The sequence below is a fragment of the Lepidochelys kempii genome, chromosome 3 (assembly GCF_965140285.1).
Source record: "Lepidochelys kempii isolate rLepKem1 chromosome 3, rLepKem1.hap1, whole genome shotgun sequence".
NCBI classification, from domain to species: Eukaryota; Metazoa; Chordata; order Testudines; family Cheloniidae; genus Lepidochelys; species Lepidochelys kempii.
The window spans coordinates 72,519,509-72,537,954 of NC_136382.1; the positions used below are offsets into that span (position 1 = coordinate 72,519,509).

At 38.1% G+C, this 18,446-nt stretch overlaps 1 protein-coding gene across 4 annotated transcripts in view; it reads right to left on the reverse strand.

The window, feature by feature from the left end:
- The window catches only part of EPHA7 (EPH receptor A7), a 170,101-nt gene that overhangs the window by 24,480 nt on the left and 127,175 nt on the right, over positions 1-18,446 (reverse strand). For all 4 annotated transcript variants that reach the window (XM_073336778.2, XM_073336777.2, XM_073336779.1 and 1 more), the window contains exons 6-8: positions 10,301-10,425; positions 7,089-7,257; positions 705-813 (exon numbers count right to left, since the gene is read on the reverse strand). In XM_073336778.2, coding sequence (XP_073192879.1) covers positions 705-813; positions 7,089-7,257; positions 10,301-10,425 — 403 coding nt within the window. The remainder of the gene's footprint in view (positions 1-704; positions 814-7,088; positions 7,258-10,300; positions 10,426-18,446) is intronic.

The window sequence follows — 18,446 nt, forward strand, 5'->3', positions numbered from 1 at the left end:
AGTTTTACAGGAAAATAATGATTTACTGCCTTATATTTAAAGTTCTACTAGATTGGAATTTTTGGAAGTTAGCAGCCTAACTCCAGCAGGCATTTAAAAATATCCCAGCTGTAATTCTTTCAATAACAGGTTTTAAAACAAAACACGAACAGTTCCAATCAAAAGGCTTTTGTATCTAATAATTGCTGGGAAGAGTCCTAAAGGCTTAAACAACAAAATTGGAGTCCTCATTATAAACTTTCTGTGATGCTATGAGCAAAATAGCCTAAAGATTAAAGAGTCTGAAGGAGTGACAAGGCTGGTATTTTTGACATGATGCTGCTCTTAAATTTACTTCTCTGGCTCTTGTCCCCAAATGCAAGTGTTATTTGAATGGCTGAATAGGTAAAATGTCAAGCTTCTCCATGTGTGAACAATTCAACAGAAATAGCACACTTCAAGGAAAAAGATCAGAGAAGCTACAAATATTTAGAAGACACCTAATATAAGACACAAAGCATTTCTTAAGCTAACAGAGTCCTTCCAAATGTAAAGTAAGTGGGCTAATTTGTCATCCTATAATGACATTTAGATCTAAATTGTCCATATTAGATTATACATTACTTTTGTTTCCATTTACAGATTCTAAGATACAGGCTGGTATAATTCCAAGGAATCTACAACAGTGGGGCCAGAAATGCCAACAGCTACACAATGTACAGTACCTTCGTCCAATGATGAATCCGAACACCATGAAGACCAGAATGATGGTGCCTGCCACAGCAACCACAGCTATGATAATGACAGGATTCTGCTCACTGGAAACGGCTGTGGCTACAAACAGAGCAAAGAGCTAAAGATTAACTCAAAATATACTGTAGAAAGGAACTGCAAAGGTTAAATAAACCCTCATAAATCACAGACAGATAGTTTACCTCTTCTGTAATCTGAAACTTTGTACAGACATTAAATGTTACGATAATGTTGGTCTAAAAGAAAGGCATCTATCCTAAGTTCATCAGAAATGTTGGGTGAGTTAATGAGTATCCAAGGGGAACAGGACTTTAGAAGTGAGGTGTTTTAGTTGAAAACATACAATAACTATTTTCTAGGACTGGATCCAACCTAAAGGAGCCCTATGTGCATCAATTTCTGAATCATCACGTTTTTCTCCCATCTTGATCATTTTCATCTCTATAATTATTGTTACTATTATTTATCATTTGTTTCCAGATGCACCCACCGTGCTAGGTGCTTTCCAAATGCAAGAGAAAACACAATCCTTGCTTCAAAGGACTTACATTCCAAGAAATCTGCACATTATTCCACTATTTTTTTACGCAGTGACTCTACTATTGTTAATATATATGTCACATTAATGTAAACTGAGGATATAAGCACCCTACTTGAGGAACCTCTCTTTGAAATGTATGTAGCTTGCTTGCCATATATTGAGGGGGCCACGTGCTCAGAAAGGGTAAATCAACAGAGGTCTACTGAAGTCAATGGAGTTGTGCTGATTTACACCACTGAGGATCTGGCCCATGAACTTTAGACTCAAGTAACAGATGTCAGGCAACATTGTCGAAAAAAACATTCTGGAAGTGAGTCATTTGGAGGCAGTGGAGGGATAAGAGCAAGAAAGTGTGGCACTGGCTCATTAAATACATCTGAGGTGGTATTGTTATATGATTAAGACTTTGTATTGTTAACTAAAAAAGAATGGCTGGAGTCAGGGCCCTGTGAGTTCCACAGATCTGGGGCCACTGAAATAACCTCAAAATCAGGTTCCTGTTCCAGAATTCCCATGGAAACAAAACTCACATATTCTTTGCTCTGTTTGGCAGCAGGCGAGCCGATCAGCATGATTCCTCTGCTTCTTACAGTGGCCAGTACTAGTTGCTTCAAAAGAAGGTGCAAGAAACCACTCAGTAGGCAGTTATGGAATAAACTGCCAATAAGGGAACTTTCTTCCTAACCCTCTTAAGTTTGGAGAATGTTTATTCCCCAAACAATGAGGATACAACTATATTTTTCAAACTTCCTATCTCATATAACTGTGGAAGATCTCATTATTTATATACGTGTCCACTCTTTAATGGAATACTCACATGAAATATCTGTTGCACAGTGCATAACTTTTAAAGAGAGGAAATGACTCCTCATGTTGGGAGCACTGCTCTGGAACTGAGGAAACCTGGTTTCATAGAATATCAGGGTTGGAAGGGACCTCAGGAGGTCATCTAGTCCAACCCCCTGCTCAAAGCAGGACCAATCCCCAACTAAATCATCCCAGCCAGGGCTTTGTCAAGCCTGACCTTAAAAATATCTAAGGAAGGAGATTCCACCACCTCCCTAGGTAATGCATTCCAGTGTTTCACCACCCTCCTAGTGAAAAAGTTTTTTCCTAATATCCAACCTAAACCTCCCCCACTGCAACTTGAGACCATTACTCCTTGTTCTGTCATCAGCTACCACTGAGAACAGTCTAGATCCATCCTCTTTGGAACCCCCTTTCAGGTAGTTGAAAGCAGCTATCAAATCCCCCCTCATTCTTCTCTTCCGCAGACTAAACAATCCCAGTTCCCTCAGCTTCTCCTCATAAGTCATGTGTTCCAGTTCCCTAATCATTTTTGTTGCCCTCCGCTGGACTCTTTCCAATTTTTCCACATCCTTCTTGTAGTGTGGGGCCCAAAACTGGACACAGTACTCCAGATGAGGCCTCACCAATGTTGAATAGAGGGGAACGATCACGTCCCTCGATCTGCTGGCAATGCCCCTACTTATACAGCCCAAAATGCCATTGGCCTTCTTGGCAACAAGGGCACACTGTTGACTCATATCCAGCTTCTCGTCCACTGTAACCCCTAGGTCCTTTTCCGCAGAACTGCTGTCTAGCCATTCGGTCCCTAGTCTGTAGCGGTGCATGGGATTCTTCCGTCCTAAGGGCAGGATTCTGCACTTGTCCTTGTTTAACCTCATCAGATTTCTTTTGGCCCAATCCTCTAATTTCTCTAGGGCCCTCTGTATCCTATTCCCTACCCTCCAGCGTATCTACCTCTTCTCCCAGTTTAGTGTTCTATTCCTGGCTCTACCCCTGCCCTGTTGGGAGACCTTGAGCAAGTCATTTCAACTCTCTGGGTTTCCCTTTCCCCACCTGTAAAATGGGGATAATGATACTAACCTGCTTTGTAAAGCACTTTCAGATCTACTGATAAAAAGTGCTAAATAAGGATGAGATGTTATTAAAGGTAGTCATGGGTAACTATGATTTGGGTAAGCTTTGACAAGTCAAAGGGTTGAAAAGTTATGGAGATGCCTAATGGACTACCCCTGTAGTGGATAACAGGAATATATGGAGATAGACTTAAACTTCTAACTGCCAATTATGGAGTAGTTATTTGCATTAACCACTCCTTGATTGCCACAGTTATGGCAGATGATAGAGTTTCCTATCAAAGCCCATAATTTTGAAATGCTAATTCTAGACCAAATATATTCCACTTTGCATGCTTGTGAGATAGGTAACTCATTCCAAACTACATTTAGATCCCTGGAATATTAAATAATTGATTCTGATCCCAGTTCATCCCCCCCTTTCTCTCCACACACAGTGGAATCGTGTGTAAGAAGGGTTAAAACAGGCTCCTCACAAAATCTTTCTTTGATACTGAAGTCTTCAAGTGTGTATATCCCCATCTAAGAACAGACATCCCTGTCTAATGCTCTATCTGTGGTGAAAGATCCCTCAAACAGTGTGTGGTCTGATAAAAGCAGGACGGTTGTAGCTCTACTTCACAGATGTCTGCATACTTTCACAAATATTTTGTTTCTTTTTTTCCTATCTAAATTTTGATAAAAATACCAATATATCCAGTTTTTCAACCAGCTCACTACATACTTCTGTTTGAACTCAAGAGTACAATTCAGGAGCACAATAACCCCTTATTATATACTTATTGGAATAAATAGTGCACATGAACCTCTTTAGATCCGCTGGCTGTAATTGATTTAAACCATCTTTCAAATAAATCCAACAAATCAAAAGACAAAATGATAATTTGAGGGACATCGTGTAGATTTATAATACTCCCCTGGGGACTTGTATCTCTACAAACCAATGTATAATGATTCATACACTTTGATCTGTGACATGCAGAATACACATATCTTGCTTTACAGATAATCTTAAACTTTTTTTATACAAATATGTACAGCATAAAAATTTGTGTGTGTTTACTATACAAAGAGCCTCCTTCTCCCAGCACTGAAATGCTGCCATTCAGAAGGGAAGATAATATCTGTTTTAGTGAGTACAGCACCACTGCTCACACAACAGTTTGGGATAATAAGTGAAAACACATTTGAAACTTGATAGAAAATTTAGGTGGGCAAAATATATTTATCTGAATGTGGATGCTGAACACCAGGGTTATCATCATCACTATTTCAAAAATGTCATTCACGGGATCTGATCTCTTCAGCCAGATCCAAGAACCAGCTCCAGAAATCATGTGGAAGACGGCACCTACAGCATCAGAGTGGCTAGGGTGACCAGATAGGAAGTGTGAAAAATCAGGGACACTTTTTTTTCGGGAAGAGGGTATAATTGCCTATACAGGAAAAAGCCCCTAATATTGGGAAGTCCAGGCACCCTGACAGTGGTCCACCACCACTACTACAGAACACTGTGTGCTTCTCGCTTTGATGGGAGTCACATACAAAATTATCTACTCAGCTCCCTGAAGCATTGTGAGTTTTCTTGGAGGTCTCTCTTCTAAATGCTGCCAAAGCCTCAATTAGATTAAAGTATGAAATAGAGTCAGAGTTTAAAGCCAGAAGGGACCACAAGAATACGTCTGCCCTTCTGTACATCACAGGCCACCAACTTCACCCAGCACCCGCACACTAAACCCAACAACAGAAGCAAAACTGAAGTGCTACAACCCACAGGAGACTAGACTTTTCTGTCCATAGGCAGAGAACAGGAGGGACTGAGGGGCACGTTGCCCGAGGCCCCAGCAATGGCAGGGAAATGATAAAGTAAGATATACTCAGATAATCCTTGAAAGTGACCCATACGCACATGCTGCAGAGGAAGGCAACCCCTACTCACCAAGGTCACTGTCAATCTAACCTGGGGAAAATTCCTTCCAGAACCCACATATGGCAAACGGTCAGACCCTGATCATGTGAACAAGAACCTGCCAGCTAAGCACCTGATAGAAAGAATGCTCAATGCCACTTCAGAGCCCTACCCCACCCAATGTCCCATGTTCACACATGGCTATCCCTGATGTTTCAGAGAAAGGACATAAATAAACCCTAAATGCATCGGGGGAGAAAAAATCCCTCTCAAAGTGAAAACCAATTTTTTTTAAATTGAGGAATGAGGCAGCTTATGTGGTATGTCACAACAGAAAGCTACCTTGTGACATGTTTTTGCCCAGCCTAATTTCAAAGTTTTTCAGTGCTACTGGATTGTTAGTCTGTCTGAAATTTCTCATTATAAGAGTCAAAAATGGGATACATTAAGAAGCCTATGGAATATTTGCACTATTGTTTTTCCTGGTCTGTCAAATGTTGGTATACATCAGCGGTTCTCAACATGTGGCCCACTGGCTGCATGTGGCCCCATTATCACACAGCTGCAGCCCAGCTCAGCTACATGCTAAAGGCAGGCCCTGCATGGAGGGAGAAGTCCAGGGCAGCCAGCCAGCCAGTTGGCTGGCATTGCACAGCGGAAGGAGTCTGGGCTGCTGCTGCCCTGTCACCCGGCTCCTGCAACAAATGTGGCCCACAATGATAAATAGAGAACCACTGGCATACTTACTGGTACTTGTAGATCCTGTCAAAAATGTTGAATCCTAAAATAATCTATGCTTACTCTCAGTGACTATTCCGGTCTACAACATGGACTATAAACATGGAGAACCTCTTCTTGATTGGTCAACCAAAATGAAACAGATTACAGACACTAAATTAGAGACATTGATAATTAGAACTTAAATACCAAAGTGATGGGTGCCTAAAACAGAGAGAATCATAAATAAGGACTAAACATTTAATTTATTTGCCAAAAATATATTCAAAGCAGAGTCTATCAACAGACTGCCTAAAATGGAAAGAATATGATGTGTTATAATTTGCACTGAACTTCATTTTCACAGTCTTCCATTTTTTCAAACAAATAAAGGTCAGCAGCAAGACCTAACTATAAACTTCCTCTGTCTCATGGTTGTAATACCTAAATACAATTAAAGTCAGGCACTGAATGTGTATCTTGGTACAGAAATTCTGCAAAGCATAAAGAAATACCACATTTAACATACTAAATCCATGGCCTTTTCACCTTGCAAGCAATGGCAGGCTACATATTCTGGCTCCATGAGGCTGACCTGTTTGGTAGAAAGATCCACCTGAAACAGATGACCCAAAACAGGGAAACCTTTGCTTTAGAGGCAGCAGAATTGTGGAGCTGTCAGGTAGGTAGTTTGTGTAAGGGATCTCACTGTTTCTAGAGCTCAGTGACTAACATTCTCAGGCTCCTGACTCTTCTGCTTCTTTTCCCATCTGGTCCCACAAAAAGTGCAAGAATTGCTGTAGTCCCACAGTCCTCATTATATGTAGCTATGTGGTGGTGAGGGTTTAGGAGGAAAAGAAGGCTATGTACTTCTTAGAAAAAATTAAATGATCTGGCAAAGTGTGAGTAGAGACACACTCCCTATTATTGGAAAGTCCTGTGGGGTCCTCCATCTTTCCACCAATCTCCTTTTATGTGGGGAGAGCAAAGGGTAGTATTTGGGCCAAACATCCCTTCTCTCTATAGAATGGGGCCATCAGACAGGGATAGCCCAATAACTTACAATTCTTCCCTGGCTATCTATAGCACTATAATTACTTGTATTATGATAAAACACAATAGGCAGCTCATCACCCATACCAAAATACAATGGTAGTAATTCATGTCTTCCCAAAGTATAAGATTTCATCCACAGAAAAATGCTACATTAGCACAAACTCCATCCTTTCTAGTTCAGATAACACTATAGTATATCATTTTTTCCTACTAAAAATGTTAATTGCCTTCAAACGTGAATACATTTTACCTGTGGCTTCCTCTAATGTGGCAACATCTAGTCTGGGACTATAATTTCCATAACCAGCAGCAGTAAAAGCACGAATCTGGAAAACGTACACTGTTCCTGGTTTCAAATTATTAATGGAAGCTGAAGTGGACTTGGTTTTTACTGTTGAATAAGTCCTCTCTCTTTGATCCTAGAAACAATAAGACAAAGGATGAAGTTATATTTCCAGGTCAGATTTCATTATTGTTGCACACAAACAACTGACAACTGGTCCTGGCAGTTTATTTCAACTTGCTGTGGTTTTTTTCCCCCTTATAAAAAATGTAGCACACTCTGTGGAGCATTACAACACAGTGTCATTTCATTCAGGGGTTCTTAAAATGACATAAAATTTAAATGGGAAGCACATGCTGTTAGTCATAAAAATCCAGAGATAAAATGATTGCCTTTGTGCCTCATTGAGGAACAGTTTGATCATCAGTGAACTCCAAAGAAGTTCTCTGTTGGTTGAGGAACAACATTAAAATGGTATCTTCACAACTCAGCTCCTACATTTAATGAAAACAATTTCTCGAATTGTTCCACAGTAAATAGTCTTTATCCTGAACCCCTTATTCAGACAACTCTGACTGTCCTCAAAAGAGATAGGGAGCGCTCCATTTTCATCAGAGCAGTGCTACTTGCTTTCTTTTCTACAGCTTTCTACATCTATTTTAGTGCCAATAGTGATCTACCAGATACTGGACCAAACATGGAGGTCCTTGACTATTAACACAGATTTCACTCAGGCAAATTGACATTGATTCCATTTCATAAGGTAAAACAGATTAAAAACCGAATAAGGAGTTCAGGATTTGGCCCAGAAAAAAATAAAAATAGCAATATCTATACATAATTATTCATTTTTTAAATGCTACACAAGCTGTATCAGAAACTATAAAATAATTCAGATAGCAACCCATACAAGGCATTTGCTGGGCCAAATTCTCTTTCCGTGTAGATATGGGCAACTCCGTTGATTTCAATGGCATTTTGCCCAACTATACCAGTGGAGAATTCTGTCCACTGTATTTCAGTATAACAACAAAGCCCTTGTGTTGAAATATAGCTTTTCATATGATGTGTCAGATTTCTTGTACAAGATGTGATAATGCCTTCTCCCATGGTTTGTCCACCCTATCTTTTGAGTGAACATGTCAGATAGTGTAGAAATATTTTTTCATATCTTCCCCAAGAGGAAATCAATCATTTATAAACATGGTTAGGGATGGTGAAATGTGTGTGTATGTGGGGGAAGGAGAGGAAAGGGGATGCGGAAGGAGAAGGAAGCAGAAATACCAGGAAATGGTGAATAGTACTGTAAATGTCAGCAGAACTTCAGAGTTTGGGTTCGAATACATAAACTAAGCTTATTTGAACTTTGAAAACCTCTTGAATTTGGGGGGAAAAACTGGGCTAGAAATCTCACAAGAACAGGCTTACCTGTGAGATTTCTGGCACTTCCAGTTCCAGCCCTAGCCAGAAATCAGACACGAAGAAACACTTATCAGAACATGTCAGAACCTTTGAAACTTTTGTTTGGTTCTAAAACAAGGTGAAAGTTCAGGAAGTTATATAACTGTGTGACTCTTCCTGTAAGCAAGAGTCAGACACACATTTCAAATTAAAATACATTTGCTTGTACATGCATGTGAGCAGTCCCACTGAATTCAAAAGACTACTCCCAGCTGCAAAGTTTAGTTTCTGAGTGAATATTTGCAAGATCAGATCCTTAGTCTTGAATTCTCATTAATTAATTTAATTTTAATTTATGACGGGCAGATATTTCTCTTATAGCAATGATTTAATACATTTATTACCAATCTCCTGTTTGCACAACTCACTAAAACAACACAAATATATTGAATAAATTATAAAAATCATATTCTCATGAGTCCTATTCACAAAAAGCTAAATGTTTTGTGATTTCATCGAGCATTTTCAGTGTTTTACAAAGACCAATGATGATTTTTACAGGCAAGAAACTATTTAGGATATGTAAAAAATAACATTGTTTAGTCATTGGTAAACATTTGAAGACTTGGAATTTATCCCAAGATAGAATTTCACTGTTGTGGGTCTGTGAAAAAATGAATTAACTTGTACAAACAGTAAAATTTATCTTGAAAGCTATAAAAATTGAGGTATGCAGCTCTCTGACAAGTGTTGTAATAAGAGAAATTAAACCAAGTAACTCAGAGTTACGATCATTATAAACTATCTACCTTTTTACTCTCCTTTCTAACCCATGTAAAAATAATCAGATAAGTATATTTGTGTTATTCAGCACAGAAAACTAGATGAGACATTTGATATTGGATACAATGTGGTTTCAATTTAATTGTATGTTACCTAGAAACTTGACATAGTCAGCTCTGAAATAAATATAATGATTAGCTTAGATATGGAGTTAAAATACATCCTCAACAGTGATCACAGAAGAGCTCCTTCCTTTATTATATCTTAATTCAGCCTTTTTTTAGAAGCTTTGAGCATTAATTAATATCTTGCATGTATCGAGCATTTTTTTAACAGAGATTAAAATCCTGGCCTCAGTGATGTCAATGGCAAAACAACCCTCATCTTCACTGGGCCCAGGAGTTCACGCTACATATACAAGGATAACTTCACCTACCATGGAAATGCAACCACTTTCTACCAACACATTATTGAGAGCTTTTAGGGGAGCAAGTGAAAAATAATTCATCCAGCTGATATTTCAGGGAAAATGGATGAAGATTTGAGACATCAGGTCTAACATGCCCAACTCTGCAAAAGTGCCATAGGTTATTTTATTACCAAAAATGATCTGGAGCTTTGTTTTATGTCTGATCTCAACAGCACATTTCCAACAGCCTAGAAGTATTAAAAAAAAGGGATAAGAGACAGAAAAGTCACAAGTCTCTTGCAAATACATTCACAGTCCTGTTTATTGTAATCATATAAAAACAAGCAAGATAAGCATGCTATCGAGTGGATGTTTTCATTTGTGTAATATACAAATACAATATACAGAACCTATCATGATAATAAATTAATGGGATAGGAAGACGGTTATTAAAAATCAACTACAACCTGAAATGACACCAACAGATAATAGCTGGTATAATTACTATGGCATTAAAATTTGCCCATGGAAGAGTGGGATGACATGATGCAAACAGCAAATTGTTGTGCATTTCACATACACTTACTTTCTCGTAATACTTGATTTCATATTCAGTGATGACTCCATTAGGATGTTCTGGTTCCTGCCAGGAAAGCTCCACGCTCCTTTGCAGCACTCGCTCTTTCATTACTTCGCTAACTTGCGAGGGAGCTGTTTGGACGAGATGTGTCAATAAACCATGAGCAAATTTGCTGGATGTCTCAAATCAAATGTCACTACTGATCAGTCCCATGCTGTGCCACTTTCATTAAGGTAAAGAAAAGCACCTTTTCATAGCTCACAATTCAAAAGTTAATGAATATTCAAGCAGAACCTTATTACTGTTCATAAACCATAATAGAAATCTAAATTAAAGTGCAAACAGCAACAAGATAGCATTGTTCAAGCTAGTGCAAAACTGGAATTGATAGGATCAGAAGGACAATTAAGCAAATGAATTCTAATTAAGCCAGGAAAGTAGGTTTTCAGATTAATCTCTTGTGGTAAATTAAGAGTCCAAATATCTATTACATGTGTTTTGACAACACTTATAAAAAAAAAGAAAAGAAAAATTAAGAGAAAGAAACAAAAAGACTATCATATTCAGGCTGATTTCAAAAGGCTGCTTCCAGATCCAGTTCAAACAATTACCAGCAAAGTTCTTTCATGACTGAATTTGCTTGGTAGTGAAAACTACATAGTAAACATCACAAACCTGTTTCAGTTATAATCCTTTGTTTTCACTCATTCAAAACATTCTGAAACATTCTTCCTTTTGGGGTGAAATTTTCAAGACTTGATCTCAGTGCTTTAGGAACGTTTGACAAATTAATTAATACAGTATGTTCTTGTGGAGTGAAGAGGTAAAACAAAACAAAAATGAACCAAACCCCCCCAAACAAGCAAACCAAAAAACCCCCAAACCCCCATACTCTATGTTTTTTCTACTGCACCATTCTTTCGATAAACATATTACAAAAACCAGGTGAATTTTGGAACTTGAAGCATGGTGTGCAAATAGTGTGACACCACAGTCTCATTTGAAAATATACTGGTCAGGTAATAAAGTGATAATTAAGTTATAAGTGATTGAAAAGGTTTTTGCACAAGTCATTTTGATTTCTCTTACAACAGATCCAAGTTCTGGGTAAAAATAATTTATGGGTAATCCTGTCTAATGATACTGAAAGGTGGCAGATTTTCTTATTTATTATTAAGTGGATCTAGTGACAGAAGTGAGCTGTAGCTCACGAAAGCTTATGCTCAAATAAATCTGTTAGTCTCTAAAGTGCCACAAGTCCTCCTTTTCTTCATCTCACTAATGGGTACTTCCAAACGTGTGGAGAAAAATAATTACAATGTGGAATAGAAAACTACCCAAATATGACCATTTTGCAAATGTCAGTTGTATGACATTTTAGCCCTGTTTGATGTTACGTCTTGTCCTTACAACATTCCCATGGTATACCAAGCACAATCAGAGTTGGATCCTACTACCGTTAAAGTCAATGGAAAGGCTCCCATTAACTCTAATGGTGCAGGATCAAGTTCATGTAGAGTAGGTTTATTAAGAGGGTCTAATACTCCTCCCACTGAAATCAACGGTGAGATTCCCACTGTTGTTCATGAGAGTTGGATCAGATCCAGAAAATCTATTCAGAGTAATGGATCCATACATTATAGAAGAAATCAAAATTAGAAATAAAATTGATTTTACCTTTGTCAGACATAGGATCCACTGCTCTGGTCAGATGTCATAATTCATGAGAAGCGACCAACTATATATGGAAAATAATAAAATAGCAAACACCCACAAAAATAATCACTACCAACAAAGGTAACAGGTGGCTCTGGGGCACAGAAAAAGAATCATTTAGTAATGCTTTCAGAAGATGGAAATAGTCTGAAATTTAAAAGATGCAGTAAAGACTATTTAAGTAGTTCTGAAACTAAAAAAAATATTGTTTCCCAGAAGAATCCCTGCCCCCGCTTTTTTATGCATAAAATTACATAATATGTAAATTTCATTCCTTCTTTAAATATCACAAATTTTCAACCTGCAATCAAGGCACTTAGAAAAGACTGAAGGATCTAACATCTAGTATTTGCATCCAAAGAAACTAGCAACTCAGTTTTGCCATTGTTAGAAAAAGCATATATTGACAACCAGGCTTAAAATGTTACCCACCCAAGATGTTGCATATGCCTGTCAGAATAAGCCTCAAATGGGAGTTTAAAATAACTTTGTGAAAGAAGATAAGAATGAGGAAGATGTAGTTAGTATGCTAACAGGCAGGAGGAATTCCTAATTCCTAAAAAAAGGAATTCTGCTTCCATTCATTTGAGCTGGACAGTAATACCCATGAATTATGACACTCTTCCAAAGGAGTGAGAACAAAGGAGAAAATCCCTTCTGAGCATGCTCCTTGGCATCTTAGTTTTTTTTTTTTAAGAAGATCCCAATGAAACCCACACCTTTTATGATATCATAAAGTTTCTCTTCTCTTATAGGAGAAGGGGCTGCTGCACAGGGGAAATGGTAAAATTCTCACAGAAATGCACAAAACTCAAGCCTTAAAAAATGACTGCTTAATATCAGCAACAGGAGAAAATCATCAGTGAAAAAAAATATTGTGGATCCCATGATTTTTAGGAGTTTTCCACAAGTTCTCCTGAATTCTCTAAGATTCTGAAAGTCATAACCCGTTAGTCAGGGAAAAAAAGTTAGCTTAGTTTTCAGGTATGCAGATAGTGCATCATTTCACACTGTGATGGCTGTATCTCTAGACAACTAATAGGCCTGATCCTACTGATGTCACTGGATTCAGTCTCTATCCATAAGGAACCCAGAGAAGATCTGGGGCCTTTTGCTGCAGCAAATGGGCGAACTCTGCTTTCTTTACCCAAAGCCTAATTTGAACCGCTTCCATTCCAATATTAAACATGGGCATTTTTCTTCTCTTAATTTAAAGAATACGCAAGTGAAACTCTAACATTTATGTTAATTCAAAATTAAATGTTGTATAAATATAACGAAAAAGCCAAAATATCCACAGCATGACCAAGTTAATGTTGCTCTAGGAAACTCAATTCCTGCGTTTCCTAATCTCTTTTTTTTTATTGTGCATTAGTATACCTTTTAAAATGTAACCTATTTATGTTTCATTAAAGGGCTCAGAGAATCCAGGGAAACAAAGGATTCAAGGCATGCCTGATAATTTTCATTATAACCTATTATGTCATTAGTCAATATAATCAAAGTTGAAGTCCCTTAACATAGGCTGCTGAACTGATAAAATCTTATAACTGTATCACAAACTTCATGGTTTAGTAGAAGCATTCCAAACCTCTCTCTCTCTCTCTCTTTCTCTCTCTCGATAACTGCATGCTTGGAGTATTTTCACTCTAATTAGTGGTATATATTCCTTTGGTAGCTAAGTCTCTGGAATGCAGCAAACCAATTTACTCTTGTCTAATTTTCTTTGTGATGATTAACTAGTTGTCTTCTTTGTCTAAATGAGTAGCAACAGCATACTGGCTGAATTTCAGAGGAATCCTTGTGTTCCATGTATCATATTCTATTTCATCCAGTAAAATGTTTTCAGGCTGTTAATTTAACATTTTAGATGTCCAAAATTGTTAATGTTCATACTTATTCTAATACAATTATACAGTACTGAGGTCATCTGAAATTGTTCCCAATGTTCACTCCCTTTGGTTTTATCTGATTTAATTTTTTCATTCCATTGGTCATCCTATTTATTCTTCTTTTAACCAAGGAAGCAATATGAACTACCCCCTTTGGGATTAGTTAACCTTGCTTATCTGGGGATATTGGGAAAGTAGTGTGTGCCATGCACGGCTCCCACTTAACCTCTGGACAAAGTGTACAACAAAAAAGGGATTATTTCATCTTTTCCTTTAGAGAAAACAAATTAAGAGGAGGAAAATTAGATTATTTTGCAAACCTTCCAAGTTATATTGTAGGTGTGCAAAAGTAGTTTGAGTTGGGAACCTTATTTCCTGTTAACTGGCAGCCCTACTTTCTCCTAAGACAGATTTGATTTAAAAGCAAAATAAAATATGTTTTTTTTCTAGTTAAAGGGAAGACTGTGCTGTGTACTAGTGCTAAAAGAAAGCCACAATCAGTAATTCCCTTGGTGCAAAGTGGTTCCCAGATTGGTGTAGGCGGCCCCAAGACACATTGTAGCTCTGCCTGAAGCCCCTGACATAGAGTAGGGGGAGGTGGGAGGGACGTTGGTAAGGGACTGACTAACCAGAGTGTTCTACCCTGGCTATTCTGGGCTGGCTGGTTCACTGGTGCCTCTAGGAAAACCACTATAAGTTAGAGCAACAACGTGGGCTGCTCCAACTTTGTCTGGGTGCTGGTCCCAAAATTCAACAGGCACAGAGGTGACTTTAAGCCACCTTTACCTGGCCTCTTGGGCTGCATTTTCTGAGCTCCTTGTGAGAGGTGCAGCTCAGAATCAGGGCCTCTGTATTTTTTATTCCCATTACAATTTTTCTCTCTTGTTCTCTATGGTCATTTTCCCCATAGTCTCTCTCTTTTAATACTATCTGTTTTGTATTCAAGTTTTCATTGATTCCCCCCCACCTCTTTCTGGCTTCTTTCTGATCCTTAAACCCATACCCAGACACCTCCCCACAGTCTCTCCTGAAGGATGTGAACATTCATTAACAAACCAATAGAATTTTTTAATCCACATTTCTGTGAGTTGAAAATTTGTCAAAGCATGTTAATCCATCCCTGACAGCACTCCCAGTCAGTTAGGAACCTGATGGTAGGGCTTTGTGCTGTGCACTCTTCAACTCCCCATGCACCATTGCTCCCAAGAGTCACCATTTCTCAGAATCCAGCTAATTATTTCGATGATGTGCTCCACACGGTCTGCTACCAACTTTCTTTCTGACGTTCCTCAACTCCCGTTTCCTTCCTTTGTGCTGACACAACAACCAGTTCATCAAACTCTCATAGCCTACCAGGGCTGACAGGTGGATGTCCCTACACACGCTGCAGAAGAAAACATTGCTAGCATGACAGGCACTCAGCACACCCCTTCACCATTTTTTAAGTGCTTCAAATACACCATTCAGAACAAGAAAAAATTGATTTTTCACTGGTTTTCAACATCTTAGCCATAGAGAAATATAACTTTGCTGGGCTTTGCTGATAAAGCCTTCAAGTTATATGGATTTCAAGCTGGTCATCATTTTCAGATCAGGTTGTAGTAAAAATTAAAACTGAAGTGTCAAAAGGAGCAGGGTATTCCAAGGAAATACTCTGCTATGGAGAGAACATTGCATTCGGTAGGGCAACATGTTACAACCATCTCCCTAAACCAATCACGTGACACGTTATTAATAATATATATGAATACTTATAGATAGAAAACTGCAACAACAGTGTTAGAAACTAATCCTTTACACTCAACTTTTTTTTAACACATGCTACTTGCCCAGGCCTTTAACCTACATCCTGAGCTAAATAAATGTACTTAGTCTCTACAGTTCTCAGTCCTAGAATTTTCCTCAATACAATGTGATAACATTTCCAAAGCACAGTGACTGATGTGAAATGAAATGCTTTCCTCTTTATATTAACCTGAAACCAGAATAAAAAACAAAACAAAACAACCAAAACGATGTCAGCTGAAAAACTGAAAGTATGGGAAGTTGGAGCTTGCTGTGTATCAGCAAGTAAGGTATTGCATGAGCACTTTTAGCACAAAGTCAACTGAAATGCAGCTTTCATAAAAATACTTTGCAAAAGACAGCTACTCAGCCATTTCTCCAAGATTTGTTAGACTTCAAGTTCTGTACATCAATGCACTGCAATTACACCCAGCAACATCAGTCATGGAAACTTTTCATTTGATGTGCTTTGTGAGAAATTTGTCTTGAAATAACATTTCCAGGCAACAAATATACATGTAGAAGTGGAGTTTGCATTAAACAAAATTGCTCAAATCCTTAAGGAAAGAGGGGTTCAATTCTGCAGCTATGGATTATGTGAAGAAATCCTGTTGAATTGATGACAATACATACTGCAAAACTGGGGGATCCCTATTACAAAACAATAGTGGAACTATGGATGCAACTGGGCTTTCCTTATCAGTGTTGCCATAATAAGTAAGTGAACAGAGTTGACTATTTGTTATATATCCCTTTATTTTATGACAAAAATAAGACACTTAGGACAATTAGGACTTGATGCTAGACTCATTGAGGTCAGTCAGAAAACTCCCATTCGCTTTAATGGTACAGCATCCTAACACAATTTCTTGTGTGGCTTTTGGCCTTGTACTTTTTTCCATCCCCAATGTATGCTGCAATTATTCAGAAATGGTAGATTTTTCGTAATGCAGTGTTCAGATCTGCTTTTATATCACTGCAAAGATTTATTTTAGGCTACAATAAAATTACATGAAATATTTACACCACTTTTCTATAAGGACATGTTGTACCAATTGATGAAGCATTCAGTATTCAGGTATCAGTCCTAAAAATGCAAATCATAAATGGAAGTACCAATCATACCATTACCGATATTTATTTAAATAATGTCTCTTTCAAAAATATATTACCTATCTGTTTTCTGTGCAGATTATTGTAGACTGGAATTGCTCTGAATTTATACCCGTTTTATCTGAGCTCGGTATGTGGCCCATTCTAAACAGTGCATGCAAAGGTCTACGTAGAAAGAAACTGAAATAGAAAAATATTAGGACAGGACTAGATTAGTGGCTCTCAGCCTTTTCAGACTACTGGACCCCTTTCAGGAATCTGATTTGTCTTGCATACCGCCAAGTTTCACCTCACTGAAAAATTACTTGCTTACAACATCAGACATAAAAATACAAAAGTGCCACAGCACACTGCTACTGAAAAATTGCTTTCTTTTGCATTTTTACCATAGAATTGTAAAATCAATCAATTGGAATATAAATATTGTACTTACATTTCATTATATAGAGAAGTACAAACAAGTCATTGTCTGTATGAAATTTTAGTTTGTATTGACTTCACTGGTGCTTTTAATGTAGCCTGTTGTACAACTAGGCATGTATCTAGATGAGTTGATGTACCCCCTGGAAGACCTCTGTGTGCCCCCAGCTGAGAACCACTGGACTAGATTATCGTTAGTCCTTTTGTGGCTGTTCAAGGAGAGAATAAACATCTCCCCATTTCTCCATTATCAGTCCTGTGTAAGGACTGTAGCAAATTACTGTCCCCCCCAATGCAACTAGGTAATTTTGGAAGATGGTGCAGCTCCACACCATATCTTATGCTAGACTGTAGCTAAATGCCACAATTTAACCCAAAAAGAAAAGGAGTACTTGTGGCACCTTAGAGACTAACCAATTTATTTGAGCATGAGCTTTCATGAGCTACAGCTCACTTCATCCGATGCATTTAACCCAGGGAGGATATGCCAACACTCACTTTACAGTCTCTCTGGGTTTACACAGGCATAGCTAAAATCAAATCTTGCCCCATGTGTGCGTCAATTGTATAATTTTATTGGTGTAAGTATTTCCCTTATTTGTTTATTAAATTTCCCACAAACATGCAAAGCATTTTCAGGAACAAAGCAAAATAGCCCATGCTCCAGTATGGCACTGATGCTCAGCTTCTGACAGTGATTTGGTCTACCTCTCTTCCTAAGAATGTTTGGCTGTTTTGAAACATTTGTGTATATTCGTCTTCATGTTTGTGCTAACGTGCCAAAATCACACAGTAATACATACAAAAGTGGCAGCAGAAACCATGGCAGCTCTTAAACTGAATATTTTTAAATAGACAAAAATTTACAGCACTCTCACTTTTGTTACAGAGTATATCTCTGGCCCTCGGTTAAGTCTCCACATGACAAAGCAGCCTGTGATAAAAGGTTATTGAGTACCACTGTATTATGCCATTAGTACCTATTGCTCTGGATCAATGACAGAGAAATTCCCCACTGTGTTTACAAGCTGCACCATACAGAAACATATCCAAATAAATCAGTTATTTTACACTAACAACATCCTACAGAGAAGCCACTTTAACTTCTCCTCAGACACACTTTGCTTTCTGGCTCATAAATATAACACTGTGTGCTTACAATGCTCTGTAAGCTGTGGGCAGAGAGGCAACCAGCTCATTGAACCACTTGGGGATTTTTAAGTAGT